Below are 15,561 nucleotides of genomic sequence, written 5' to 3'. Positions count from 1 at the left end.
CCTTTGGATTACAGGGGTCCCATCTGTGGTTACTGGTATATTGCCAATTATACACAGCTAGTGTCATCTGTAAAACAGTCACTTGTGGTTGTTGAAGAGATCTAAGTAGAGGATGTCTTTTGAGAATCTTTAGAGATAAATGTTGCTGGAATGAAGTGGCAGTTCCTTTGGCTGTAGAAGACAGGCCTGTGTGGATTGGCACTTTTAGACTAAAGAATGGGCACAGACACACAGACATGATTAATTACTCTTTTTATGAACCAGATTTCGGTTCTGAAACTTGGTTATGAGACAGGCTGTGACTGCAGAATTTACATTACTTGAATATATTGGTCAGCACTGTTGAGTGATTTCTTGTAGGTATGGAAGTGGAAGAGACTTCTCACGTCCTGTATTAGCTCTTTCACAATATGAAAGTAGATGATTTTTCCTCTCCAAAGTAGAGATTCAGTAAATTAACAATATCAAGAAACACATTGTTCTTCACAGGGTTATGCTAGCCAGAAGTAAGGATCCTTTCTGCCCTTTTAGGCTTGAGTATTTTTGAGGATTGCTTACAGCACAGAATGAAAGGGTCCAACCCAAAAGCAGTAGGATGATTCATTTGAGAGTTTTATTGCTGCAAATTCTTGTGTCCATCTTCACTTGAAAAAAAACAATTATATTGCTGCTTATATTGTTTTAAAACTAGAAAACTGTAATTACTTTTCTGCTTGAGTAGTGTCATTAAAAAATGTCATATTCTCTGTACCGTTAGCATTATTCAGATGAGATTTTTAAATCTGCAACTAGGTACAAGCTTCCTTGAGGTCTGAGGGGACTCAAGCACATGTGTGGTCCACCTCCATTTATAATAAGTCAAAAGAGTAAATTTATGCATTTATTTTCGTCAATAATTTTAAAAAGCAAGTGGCAGAAATAAGTGTGTGAAAGTTGAGATGCAAGTTTCCTTAATCAAACTGCACTTTGATCAATGATGTCTTTCTTTTAAAAGTCAACCCATTTAAATAGTAGAGGTCAGTAGGTTAAATATGTAAATGCAATCAGCATTCAAATTATCACAGTTTCAGGTCTGTTTCCACTCATGATAAATGATACCGGATTAGGTCTATAAATTTGTTTTATATTAATCCAAAAGAATAAAGAAAAGAAAGAGAAAACTGTTAAATAAAAATATAAGGTGGAAAGCATTTAAATTAGTATGAAATAAAGCCAAATTTATTTATACAGCTTGTGTCATTTCCCTTATCTCCCCTTTTTATCATCTAAATATTTGTTACCAGCTCACTTCTGACACTAAGAAGTGAGCAATCAAAGCACAGAAAATACATTTTCTGTTAGACTGAAATCCAGTGCAGCTTAGTGCTGACTAGAGCCATAAATTATGGGGAAGTAACTCCTTGTTTCTTCCAGCACTACTGCAGTCCCAGCCTCAGAGGGGAGTCCCCACACCCTACTATCTTTCACTCTTCTGTGCACAGCACTATCAAGTGTTGCAAGCATTCTCTTTGCTCAGCTGTAGCAGACATAGGAGAAAAATAAACTGAGTAATCCAATATGGATTCAAATAAGTTTTTCCATAAGTATGCCAAAATGTAATATAGCCATTGCTTTTCTTCCATCTGCCCTTCTGCCCTGAAATACATGGTACTTGATTTCTTTCAGATGTATACATGCAGAATTCATACACAAACTGTGCTTGTCAGAGAAAGAAAAGAAATTGTAAAATATTTATGCTGGTATAACAGATATGACAACATATGCTGTAGTTTGTGACCATGAAAACTTCAGGGAGTATGTGGATCATCTTGTCCCATTCACCAGTGAAAGCCTTTTCTCACAGAGTCCGACTCTCTGTTAGAGAGCAATTTTTGTGAGAAAACAGTTAGTTCTGAGAACCTGATAGGCCACTGGCCTGTACAGTCTCCTTGCTCATCTGATCCAGTTTCTGTGTTTCCAATACCTGAATCAGTGGTGAGAAATGAAATTTGACATTACATTTTTTTCAGACACTAATGGCCAAGGATTTTGAAGCATGTATCAGTAACTAAACTTAATTTCCTGATGTATTACCATGAAGTAGTGTGACAAGCAATGGTGTGAAAGATGGAAGTCAAAACGGCACAATTCTCTCCTCTCCCAATGGAAAAAAAAAAAAAAAAAAGAAACAATGGAAATGCAGTGCTTTTTCCTTACTAATTTAGTAACAGTCTTCTTGTCTCAAATGTAGAAACTGGTACTGTCTAATGTTTATTAAGTTTTCCCTACTGTGTGTTGCCTTACATAAAATCCCCAAGTTCTCAAGACGTGGTGGTGGTGAATTGCTGAAGGTGGCCCAGCTGACCAAGGGGCTCGCTCAAGGGAGGTCCCAGATGATCTGCTGTTGCCTTCCAGCAAACAAGCACCTACCCAACAGGCCCATCTTTCTGGCTTTCACAGCACAGTACCAACATTGTTATGGTTAGGTTGCTCTTGAGAGTTCAGATGGCAAAAGTCTTGATGAAGATAGAGTAAGTGTTTGCTGGATGGTCAACAGCAAAACCCTCTCTCTTCGTATCAGTAATGCAGGGGAGCATCCTGTGTTCCTGTCTCTCTTCATCATCTGTAAATACTCTGAGGTCTACAAGTAAAAAAAAAAAAGAATACATTTTAGTTACGAAACCAATATATTAGCAGTAAAAGAGTGGTTTTTTGCAAGGTTGAACCTGTCTCCTTACGAAATAAGAAATCATTGAGTTAAGTTTCTCAGTGGTCTCATGATTTGTGATTCTGATTTATGAAATATACTTTCTTGCAACTTACATCTTCTTCAGCTAAATATGGTTTTGAATTCTTAAAAAGATAGAGCATTTTGAATTTTGATTTTCTTTGGCAGAACTACTATCATATCTTTTTGTTGTTATATCAAGGCTTACAGGGCTCATTGCAGTTATGCATAGCAAAAAATGGATCTATCATTCTCATTAAATTATCTGTAGGTCAGAGTCAATACCTTTTTGAAATGCACTCTGTAAAGACTTGTTTAAAATGAGGAGTTTGTTCTTGAAAGCTAACCTTAGCATTGCCCTAACCTTTAAGACTTTGACTTGGAAATTAGCATTGCAGGGTTCAGACTTTCCTCAAAAATATTTTCTTAAGGTGCTGTGACAGCTTCAACAACTGCTATTTCTGGACCATTTAATTTAAAATTAATCACTTGTGGAGTTTTCAGCAAGTACATTTTACAAAGAACATGCTTGAGTCTCTTTGTTTGTATATGAATGTAGAAATATTTTTGCCTCTTTCTTTAAAGAAGTTGAAAGTCTCTCATACTTTTGGACTTGAGTAAGATCTTGCGAATTTTATTGCAATTATCTGGATAGGTGCTGGCATTTAAGGAGTCTCACTGTTGACTCTCAGGCTCTAGGTCTAAAAGAAACCTTTTTTTGAATGTTTTCTGCTTGCGCTTGCCTTGTCCAGTTTTATTTGCTACTGAAATTGGCATGACAATTTAAGGTTCTTCTGAGATTTCAAAATTCAGTTGGTGATTTAACTTCAGTCTTCTGCACCTTACAGATCTAACAGCCAGCTTGCCTTTTAGCTGCCTTCTGGAAGTGAGGCAGGGAAACTTGGAGAACCTACTTTGAAAACCGTACTGGGCCTTTGTTATCACACATTATCAGTGACTGGCACATTAAACAGTATATAAAAACTGAGTATCTTTCTGATACAGCAGACATTTTCTATTTTGGATTGCTGAAGTTTTCCTTTTCAGGAGGGTCCAATACCAAGGTAGTGGCTTCCATAAAATTAGTATCATCTGACTAGTTTGTCTTTTTGATAGATTCCTGGTGATCAGATAGGTTCAGATTTGAAGGTTGAAGATGTTTTATCCTATAAGTATAGCTCTTGTTTACAAATAATGAAGTCTGTAATACTTTTCATCCTAATTATCGGATCATAATTCCTGTAGATGTGAAGTGTGGTGTATGAAAAATGACATGAATTTACTGGTCACCAGATTTTCAAAGTTAGGACTCAAAGGAAATACTGTTTTCCTGTAAAGAATTCATCTGGTTTGCTGCCTTGTTCTTTTCCTGAGATAAGAAATTATAGTAATGGTTTTGCTTTTAGAAACACATTTGCATAAGTAATGAACCTTAGAAAAGGGCACAGGAACGATTTAATGAAATAATTTTGTTGATTAGACATTAAAAGTAGCAGCTAAAGAAACACACAGCAAGCTATACCTTATTATTCTTTTTAGGTCTAGAGCTGGCCTCAAGATCTCCCAAAGGGGTATGAATTGATAAATTTCTCACTTGTGATATGACAAATTACTTGCAACTTTGTGTCGCCTGGATAGCCTTCACACTGGAAGGGGAGTGTTCATGTTAATATTTATTCATCTGGGCTTTTGTCATTGAAGTCATGCAGCTGAAATCATTGGAGTGTTCAAATGTGATAGCTGGCTTAAACTGCTCTTCAGGCTTTTGGGTACCAGGGGAATGGCTTCAATGTAAAGTGTGAATAGAACAGTAATGATCTTTCAGAATCAGATGATGCAATTGTCAAGAAATCCCATTTCCCACTATTATTTATAATAAGCCAGAAGACAGTGTAACATATGGAGGTGAAATTTCTGATGTGGGAACTACGTATGCAAATGTGATGACAGGAGCCGAGGCCCGAGGAATACTGTGTGTCACTGTAGGAAAGTTTTCAAAAGAGGTAAAGAGAAAAGAAGTATTTAAAGGTGAGATAAAAAGAATAGAAAATTTCTTCCCTTATGGTACCTGAGAGATTTGAAAGAAACCAAAGAATCAGTATTTTAAAATGTCATGTTGTTTTTATAATTACTTTTTATCTCTGACTTTTGAAGATTTATGGAAATATTTAGGGCTGACTAACTTCTCTAGTCATCTGACATAAAAATATAGCTAGTCTTGGACTGTGTCATTGAAGTCTATGAACTTTCATGTTATACTAAGCTAAAATTCTTCCTTCAGAGTCAGGCTTATTAAGTTCATATGTATAAATAAAGGACAGAGACTGTATTTATAAAAATGCATAAAAATAGAATATTTTGAGGTAGGAATATCTGACTGAAACATTTTGTAGTCATCCAACAACACACAAAGGTAAATTGCTTCATTTAAGGAATAATTTTATGTAAATGCTATGAGAAATGGTGCCACCTGAGTTTAATATCTATCAAAATTTAAACATGTAACATAGTAATGAAAATCAGTGCTTTGGACATGATTGTGATATTTCCACAGTTTTCATTGCTATGTAATGAATTTAATAATGCATGCACACATGAAAAGTTAGGATATAGTCAGCTAGGCTTTGTAAAATACATGATAAACCTATTCACTAAGTGTAATAAAATGAAAGTTACAAAATTATATTCTTGAAAATTAAGAAAGTAAGGAGAAATAAATCTTTGTTCTTCCCTGAAATGCTTCTTTAAAATATCATATTCGGTGCCTTAAGAAGATCAAGGGAAATTATGCATGTGGGAAGGAAGAAATCTGAATCTAGAGAGTGACAGGGGAAATATCCTCCAGATTCTAATGTTATATATTATTGTCCATTCATGAGATTTTATTATTTTGATTTCATTTATATCTGTGTAGATTGTGTTCATTTTCATTATCTTTTTAAAATTTAAGGTTTATAAAAGAAATATGTTATCATATCTGCTGAGAAATGGATGAGCAACAGAAATATTGGTTCTACATGTGACATCTCTCTATTATGCTGCTTGTCTGAACTGCAGGCATGATGCAACCATCATGAAACATGGAGAACACACATATAACTTCCCCTCAGTGTTTCAGTATATTTCCCCTTAAGCCAATTTGATTACTTAAAGTTCTTTAAATCATTAATGTTTTTGTCTTTTTGTCTGCAGAACTGCTTCTTAATTTATTTTATAATTCATGCTCACAATGGGTGAAATCCAACCGTAGCTTTCAGTCTGAAGACCAAGATTGACTTCAGCTTGTGACTTGGCACATAGAGGGTAAAGTGTGATAGGAAGTGCATGGCCAAGAGGAGCAGAGGGGTTAGGAGTTAGGAGGTGGGGTTGGAGGGATACTCAGTTCAAAAGACAGCAGGGAATCTGGTATTGGAAGCGATAAGAGGCAAGCAATAACATGGCACCTTAAAATAAGGACAGGAAATTAAATAGAAAGAAATGGATAGGCAATAAATGAAGGGATACAGAAGAAGAAAAGAGACCAAAGTGGTAAGGAAAGAGCTTTAGTACCAGGGGAAAAATTGATTCTGTCAAGAGCTTAGCCATGAGGCAGAGTCTGAAACACTGATAGTTCATGTTTAGGTAACTGAATATGCTTTTACTGGTAGCCAGTGGAATGGGTTGAAAGTCATTACAGCAGAAGTGATAGTTAAAGATAATAAAATCAGAAGACAAAGTTGAACACAAACTGCAGCTCCTAAATGGAGCTCAGAATGCTATGTATTAGTCCCAAGGAGGTTTTTAAGCCTCCAGCATGGCCTGCAGCATATACTCCCTATATTGCATAATCACAATGTGTGTTGCATTTACATTTTCTAGGCTTCATTTGTAAACTAATTTGGAAGGTGGGAAAACTTAATACTAACTTAATAAAGTGTTTACTTTTCTATGTAAATTTTGCAGTAATGTAATTTTTGAATTACAGGCTATTCTCATACCCTTAATGCACTTTTATTACATTTTATGAGTCTTGCCCTAAAGAAAGGAGTGGTATGGTTTTTTACTAAAATAAAATGAAAAAAAAAATAGAATGGTCTAATTATTTCTAGATAAACTGAGCAGAAATTGTAGATCTCTTTTACACACTAGAACAATATTAATTGGCCTAGGGAACTGAAGAATAGGAAAAGAAATTTTACTAATCTAAAAATGCCTGCTGTTTTGTTTCTAGGTTCAGACATTGTTCAATGGTTAACGAAGAACTTGTCTATAGAAGACCCAGGTAATTTCTCTTTTTTTCATGTCTGAAAATTCTGGTTTGTCTTTTTAAAAGAGTGGATCTGACTTTATCTTCTGTTGCAGTGGGTGTGGCCAGGCAGCATTTGACCAGTATAATTTCAATAGCAAAACATACAGCATCAAATATTAGAAAACTTTGCTAAGAATCTGAGGATTTTGGTTGATGATGGCCAAGGATGAAAATGATAGCTGCTTTAATTAGTAGAAAAATGAGTTTAAGTTCTACTCCATGAGGAATTTACTCAGTGTCGTGCTAAATAGTTTGTTAAACACATGCTGTTTTCTTAACAGAATTTTTCAATATATAAAAAATAAATGGAATTAATGGAATATGCTCTTGTACTGCTATCGACAGCTGCATTTCTATTCTTAAGTTTGGCCCCTTTTATAGCATCTTAAATGGAAAGTGAATTGTAAATAAAATCAGTGTGGTAAGAACAGTTCACTGCTCGATCAGCTGGGTTGGAACGTGGAAGTAAGCTTTGGTTCCAAGCTCTGCCACGGGTTTCTTGTGCGTCCAGCAGCAAATGCAGTTTGGTGTGTATCTGATATTTATTTTCATTATTTACAGGAATCTTGTTACATGATCTGAAATTTTCCAGAAAGGAATGATTTCTAGTAGAAAATGCCGAATGGCAGAAATAAAATATTCTGTGGAAGTTCCTATTATCTTTTTGTTAGGGGAAAGATAGTCTGCCTTCTTTAAAGCATGATCTTTCTTTCCTCTTCCCATTTCAGACTTTTGGGAACGGAATTTATGTTTTATTTGGTGCTGTTTTGTTTGGGTTTTTTAATTTAAAAATGTGGTTTTCTGTCGTATTAGAAATGAAAATATGATTGTTGTGGAATTCCAGCAAAAAGTAAAATCACTGTGTTTAAAATTGTGACTTGAATAGTGAAGAACTATTGCAAATACATAATTTGATATTTGGAAGTAGCCGGTTCAGAACTTATTGATAGGTTACATGAAAGAGATTGTTAATTGCTTCCAGTTTTATGTAACTTCACAGAGTGTCATATGTTTGCTTCCTGAAGATAGAGTGGAGCGTTGCAAGAGACCTATGTGTGATATTGTATTTCTCAGTTGTCAGCTACAAAACACTCACCTATCTATATTTATCAGAGTTTGAAGGATTGCCATTCTGTATTTATTTGATATGGAAGCTTAACCTTTATTTGTCAAATCAGAACCGCAATACTGGGATAGGCTGTCATTCAGATTATCTGGTTGTTATGAAATTTGGAATAGACTAAATGGAAAAGATGGTTCCCTATGTTGATATTCAATAAAACTGAACAAACACTCAAACTACTAATGTATGTAACCAGAACACCGCAGTAATTTAATTCAAGCTGGGTTTAAGCATGGGTGGAAAAAACTATCCACAATGACAAAAATGCCTTGTGCATGTCAGTCCTGGTCCAAAGTCAGCTATCTGGAGATGGCTGGATGCAAATCTTCAGAAAGCCAATCACCCTAAATGCTGCCTTTGGGTAGTACTCAGAACTGCCAGATAGTAGTGAACCTGACAGATGGTGAGCAAGAACTATTCATATGACAAAACTACTGAAAATATTCTGGTTTGTAAAATCTTCTAAGTGTGTGAATTTTTGTTCCAGTTCTAGACAAGACAATCTAGGATTTCCTGTGGAAAAGCCCTAAATTTCTGTGAACAGTTGTCACCATAATTTGCATTTCCAGTATCTTCTGTCCACTTTTCACCAGTGTGCCAAGGTTTTACTATGACTGTCTTTTAAAACTCCCCCGTAGGGTCCTGTTACAAAGCTCTTGTGAAGCTATGCAATTTTGTGATGCAGAAATAATAATGCCTGTGTTTGCACTGAAAGTTATCATCTCTCTCTAATTCTGATATCAGCAACATACCTGTAAGAGCAACATAAAACAGACCTTGTTTCACACATTTTAAGACTATTTGCGCACCTCATCTACCAGTGCTGTGAACTACTTGTGCAAGCAAGGAATGCAGATTGTGATTTTAGGGGTAAGTAGACAGTTAGATTCACAGAATCATAGAACAGCCCAGATTAGAAGGGACCTCAAAAGATCATCTACTCCAACCTTTCATGCTAAAGGAAGTCTAGATGAAATTATCTAGCACCCTGTCTAGTCGCATCTTGAAAACCTCCAGTGATGGGGACTCCACCATGTCCACGGGGAGATTGTTCCAGTGATTGTTCTCACTGTAAAAAATTTCTTTCTTATATCAAGATGAAACCTCTTCCTCTGCAACTTGTACCCATTGCCCCTTGTCCTTTCCATGTGACTCCTTGTAAAGAGAGCCTCTGTCCTCTTTGCTTTCGCCACCCTTTAAGTACTGGAAAACTGTGATGAGGTCCCCCTTGAGCCTTCTGTTGTTCAAGGTGAAAACACCTAACTCCATCGGTCAACTTGTTCTTTAGTAAAACAAAGAACTAATAAGAAGGAAATGGCACTACCCTACATTAAAAAAAAAAAAAAAATCACATTTTGTAGGGCAATTTTTTCCTTTGTTTTGCATAGGGAATACAACTCCAAAACCATTTAAATGGGAATGAGGAAGGCTACTTTATGGATAGTGGGAAAACAAAAGGCAGGAGAAGGTCTGGCAGCAACATTTGCTTTCACTATGTTAATAAGTATAAAGCTATTATCTGGAAAGAGCAATTTGAAGTAAAATATAGTTACAAATATAAATTGCCCGTCAAAAAAACCTGCACTTTTTTCATAAATGGAAAATAATTTTTTGTGGAAGATTTGAAAGATTTTGGCTCACTGCAGTAAATCTCTATCAAGAAAATAAACTGGAGATGGGTGGATTCTGCTAAATTATACCAGATTTGAAGTTATTTCAGTGAGCAGGGTAGAGCTTGTGCCCAGAATAGCTGTGCGCAACATACAGTTGCTGTTACATTGTTTGCTTTTCAATTTGTACTTAAAAAATGTTTGTGTTTCAGCCTACAACTCATCTGTAAAATTTTAAGGAACAGAAATTATCTAAGTTATTTTTAATGTGGAAGTTTAATTCAGTCATAAAAATAAGCCTGACCTCAACCCGAAAAGAAGCAATTAACTGAGTTTACAGAATTGTAAGGACTTGTGGTTTGGCACTTAGACGTGTTTGTTGAATTGACCATTACAGGGTAAGTGCTGACTCTTCACTGATGGTGCCAATTACGCTTAATGCGGAAAATCTACTCTGTTTTTCTACATTGTGTTTTTCTTTTTAAAAGTCATAATTAGTGCCATGAAATGTACCAGACTGACCACACTAGAGACTGAAGTCCTTTTAATCCTTAGGGGGAAAAAATAGAACAGAAAGGGTAGATGAGCTGATTTAAAGGTGTCAGCTGAAATTGCCTAGAGACTAATTCTGTACTTGGTTCTTGCACTGATTTCATTGACTGCCTTTGAGCAGGTCCCTGATTTCTCTATTCCTTAGCATTGCAACATGCTAATGGTCTCTTTAAGGAGAAAAACCAGTATCAGTTTTCAAGTATTTTCACAATGAAATGTGTGTTATTCTCAAATGCTCATTTAATTTGTAAGTCAGCCCATGAAGAATTTCTAACTAGGTGGCTCAGAAAGAGCCTTTAAGAGTTGATAGCATGTTTAGCCATCATGCCCTTGTTCCTTTACAATACTTTACTCCTGAGTGTTCCCTATTTAATTTACTCATATCTGCAAAGGCAATTGAATTTGGCTGAAGGCACTCCATTATTGGATGGCTACTCTAGGAGAGCCACAGCTGCAGCCAGTTCCAGAATGTGAAGCCTTTGCATTCAGATTGCCTTGGTCCAGCTCATTTTGGCAGTCTGTTGAAGGTGTTTGCTACTGCTCTTGGACATCAAGAATTATACGGAAGTCAAATATATATGACTAAATCAAAGTTTGTAAGTTATAAAACAAGACTGTAGCTTGAAAGAGACACCCTCCTGTGATTTTTTTAACTTTAGTTCTTGCCATTGTCTTTTCACTTATGTAGCTAATTTGTAACTAGATGCCCACTAGCACCCATGTACTGGTGGTCATTGTGGTCACTGATCCAGTGCAATAAAAAGGGAGGACTCAGTAGCACAACATATGTTTGTGTTTCTTCTACCTCTCCCTCCTTTGATTTGTAGTAAAATCTCTCTCCAGCAGTTGCTGTATTACTAATGACCTTGATAATACACGGTATTTGCTCTAGAGTTTGAGGAAGAATATTAGGGGTTTTATTTGAGTTTAGGAAAGAGTACTTGAAAAATTGGTTAGCTCTGTTATTTCTGCCCCTTTCGCATGCATATGCAGTAAGGTAGCAGCAAAGAGCAGGAGCAAGACGAGATGTTCTAAATGATTGCCATTTGGGATTCAGCGCCAGACAGCTGCAAGTGAAGGGGAGGCTCTTTCAGAGTTTGCTAATGGAGAAAACAGCCTCTTATGAAAAGGAAGAAAGAAGGGAATGGAAAGGTCATGCTTATATTGCAGTCTTTGTATTAATCAAAACTTGTGGAAATACAGCAAGAGTAGAATACATACCATTTATCAGCTTAACTGAAAAAAAAAAAGCTGATAAAAGTAATTTACACTGTCGGCACACATACTGTAACTCTCGTACTAGGAATGCCAAGACTCACCTTTTTCATATGTCTAACAAACTTGGGCACATTATGTTCGATGAGACAAACCTCATGACCCTTTGTCAAGTCTAGTGTAAATAACATTCTCTTTCTTCTACTGGGTGAATTTGATCTGAACTCGTCAGGTCCTGTAACATTTAAATGGAATAATGACTTTAATTTCAGATAAACAGAAAGAAAGGAAAACTCAGATCCTGCTTGGGAATAGAAAATGTCAAAATTTACAGACACTGCTTTAGAACAAATAACATTAATGTGATACTCAAGCGAAATAAAAATGTATGTGTCAGTTTTCCTTTAGCTACGTGTAGCATGGATAGTGCCTACCTGTGTGTGGCAATCGGTGGGCTTTTGGCCACTGCTGCAGTTTCATGACTGTGAAGGTAAATGTTTACATGCAGAGGTTATTTTATTTGCCCAAAGCTTTCAGATAGATTTTGGAAATGGTGAACAAAGGTGTATTGCCTGTAATTCAGTTGCATCAGGATAAATCAGATTTAATGTATTTAATGTTTTTCCACTGAAGCTTTTCCCAGTTTGGTATAATGTTACCCTGTGTAGACTGCATATGTTAAGAGCATCTCCCAAGAGCACAGAGAGCAGCAGGGCCAGCCTGGAGTGAGCTTTCACTCTACATATGTGCCAGTACTGTTTGAGCAGCCTCATTTCTGTGTAGTCACTCTTGAAGGTGATTAACATGTTCCTAGGTTGGCCAGTTTATTTTCTCACTTGCAGATAGGTGGTAGGCTACATCAGTGCTCATTTCCAATTTACTTTCACGGAGTAGTCATTTATTCTGATATGTTTAGTAGTGTGGCAGCTGGTTAAAAATGAACAGTTTTTCACACTTGCAGGGAAGAAATTGAGTTTGTGACTGGTAGAGCTGCAAAGAGTTCATGGTATCAGCGACAAATCACTTCCTTTACATAGGCAGACGGGTCAAACTATCACAACCTGTTTCATCATATTAAGCATGTCTAAATAAAATTCCTCCTCCCTGGTTGCCTTAAGGTGGCATTGTTTTACAAGATACTATATAAAATTGTTCTGTTTTTTCATTCTAGTAATTAATACACTGTGCTTGTGTAGATAGCAGGATTTATGTATAATACAGCATTGTGAACTCTGAAGATCCCTTTAGAAGCCACTTAGTAAACAATGAAAGATACTATCTTAAGATGTTTATCAATATAGTATTATATTAGCCAAGTACAAAATAGGTCTAGTCTAGATACCTAATCCTATTTATCATTAAAGACTTTTTTTATCATTAAACTTTTGAACTACCTATAAAATATTCATAAATTTTATCTGTTTAATTTATAAATGGATGTCCATATTGGAGTAATGGGTAAAGATCACAAGTATGGAATTTGCTGCCTTCTAGCATGATTTGCTGTATAATGGTAAGAATAAAATGATACTGCTGCTATTGGTTCAACAAAATATACATGTTCTGCAACACTGTTTCTGTGAGCAACCTGTTTGCAATTGTCAATAGCATACTAATTCAAAATAAATCTCTTTTGGTTCTAATTAGGCTTTAAGCAGCTTGATCTAGTGGAAGGTGTCCCTGCCCATGGCAGTGGGGTTGGAACTAGATGATCTTTAAGGTCCCTTCCAACTCCAACCATTCTATGATTCTGTGATTCAACTATAACTTGTGTGTCATACACATTTCCTATATAAAACAGACTTCTATTGATGTTTGCTTACTTTTGGTTAAAAACAAACATTCAACTGAGTTTTTAAATTTCATTTTTCTTAATACTAGTCTTGGTTCCATGGTGATGTCTTCAAAACTTTTGAATAAGAAATAATTCATGCCTTTAATATTAAAGTCTCCAAATTCTACTCAGAATTATTTTCAGTAGTAAGTGTAATACCTTCACATGACATCTTCTCCTTCCTCCTTTGTTTTAATCATTAAAAGTGAAATTCCAACCTTGCAGAAGGCTGGAGGTTTTCTCATTAACTCTAAAAGAAACAAGATTTAACTAGATGCCTTTTAAAATAGGATTAGGTGTAACATGGCCTTCAAGCTATATCTCAGGCTAAAATCCAAAAACTAGTTTATAAAAAGTGTCTGATACCAGTTAGATTTTAAAAATTGAAACAAATCAACAATCAGCGTTTTCTTTAGAATTCAGTAGGCAGTATGGGCTTTATTTCACTGAGGTCTTTGAGAGTCTTATTGAGTGAAGAGTAAGAAAGAAGTACTGAGTAGAATACAAAATACTGATTAGAAAAATAAATCTAAAGAAGCCTACTCAGATAAAAAGCACTAAAACTATTACCAGATCCAGATAATAGAAGCTGAAAAATCTGTAAGCATTAATTTCAAATAATTTGATTGGAATGAACTTCAGATGCTCTGTTGCACCAATTGAAGATATGTGTTTCATCCTTTTTGTCATAAAAAAATTAGCCTATAAGAAATATAAATTACACAATTGAAATCTTTACTCATGAAGTTCCCTCGAAGTACACAGCTTCATCATAAAGCTATGTATAAGGTGAGCTATTCAAAACTAATATTGACTTCTCCCCAGTGATTTATAAAGTCTGGAAAGCTTTGTAATGAGTTTTTAGAATCAAATCACAAATTGAGCAATTCTTGTTCCTCAGTATTCATTGAAAATTCTCCACATTATTCTTCTAAGGAACTGGTGTTCCTACACTGGGTATATTCTTCCAAGTGTTGTACCAATGTCTTTTCCTTCATGCCATCACTTTGAATATGGAACCAGTATCTCAGCGTAAGGCGAATGTTATGTGAAGCCAATGTTAACTTCCTACTGATGCATCAGATTTTCAGAATAACTAGCTTCGGATACTAAATCCTGATAATTCAGAAATATCCATTCCCCATCGTGTCTGCTAGTAGCTGCCACTTTTTGATTATTCAGCATGGTCAGAGACTATTATGTTACTGTCTTTGTTAATAACAATAAAACATATATTTATTGACTTAACATAGCTAAGGACAGAAGTACAACTGAAGAGTCATAGAAAAGATGTGCTCTTTTAGGTAGAACTCAGATAACTTTTAGAAATAAAGCTTATTAATTAATTGCATAAATTAAATTATAATGACCATCCTAATAAAATATTTGATCTCATTTTTACTAAAGTTACTAGGAATTTTTGTGCTTTTCTACTGTTTGACAGCCTCCTTCTGAACTTTTGGGATAGTACCAAGTTTTGGAGGTTTAAAAGGAAGAACATTCACTAATTCCCAATTCATACTGGCATAATTAATTAAAAGCAGCTAAATAATTGTCTAGAGGCTTCATTAGCTTTCTGCTTCCTTGTTTCCCAGAGAACTGTGTTATACAGTAATGGAAAGCGCAAGTAGGTGGAAGTGAGATTTTAAATCTGGACAATTTAATTGAATAAAAGAAATTGAAATCCTATTTCATCTTGCCAACAGCTGCTGCAGCTATTTATAGTCAACTAAACAAAAATGTTTTCATATTTATGTGTTGTATGTAGTATTTGATGACTGGAAGGTTAATGTAAGGCCTTCTCTTGATTTTGTTACTAATTGTCCTTAAGAGCGTTTTCAGTTTTCCCATAGCACATGTAGAGAAATGCTGCTGTCCACACAGGAGCATAGTGATGATTCAAGATAATTGAACAGCTGGGTGCTGTAGTTTACTGTGCAAAGGACATTGCTTGCCATTTCATCTTGGACAGATTAATATTTCCTAATTGCTCTCTCACTTCTCAATATTCCCTTCCTTCTTTTTCTTCCTTTTTTTTTTTTTTCTTTCCCCTCTTCTCTCTCCTCTCCTCTCTCCATGGTTCATTCCCCAGTTTCACTGCATAGAATACCCTCTGGTTCTCATTTGCTTACAGCTGCTGGTTGGATCTAATTCACAGGTTCTTCTCCATTCAGATGTTCTCCCTCTAATGGCTCTCCTTTCATCTAATTTCATCGGTTGCATTCAGTTACC

At 35.6% G+C, this 15,561-nt stretch overlaps 1 protein-coding gene across 5 annotated transcripts in view; it reads left to right on the top strand.

Moving 5' to 3' along the window:
• The window catches only part of RGS7 (regulator of G protein signaling 7), a 248,123-nt gene that overhangs the window by 150,417 nt on the left and 82,145 nt on the right, over positions 1 to 15,561 (top strand). For all 5 annotated transcript variants that reach the window (XM_074863227.1, XM_074863228.1, XM_074863229.1 and 2 more), the window contains exon 4: positions 6,918 to 6,968. In XM_074863227.1, coding sequence (XP_074719328.1) covers positions 6,918 to 6,968 — 51 coding nt within the window. The remainder of the gene's footprint in view (positions 1 to 6,917; positions 6,969 to 15,561) is intronic.

The sequence above is a fragment of the Strix uralensis genome, chromosome 3 (assembly GCF_047716275.1).
Source record: "Strix uralensis isolate ZFMK-TIS-50842 chromosome 3, bStrUra1, whole genome shotgun sequence".
In the NCBI taxonomy this organism is placed as follows: Eukaryota; Metazoa; Chordata; class Aves; order Strigiformes; family Strigidae; genus Strix; species Strix uralensis.
Note: the sequence above shows the minus strand (reverse complement) of the source record. Positions and strands in the feature narration are given on the sequence as shown.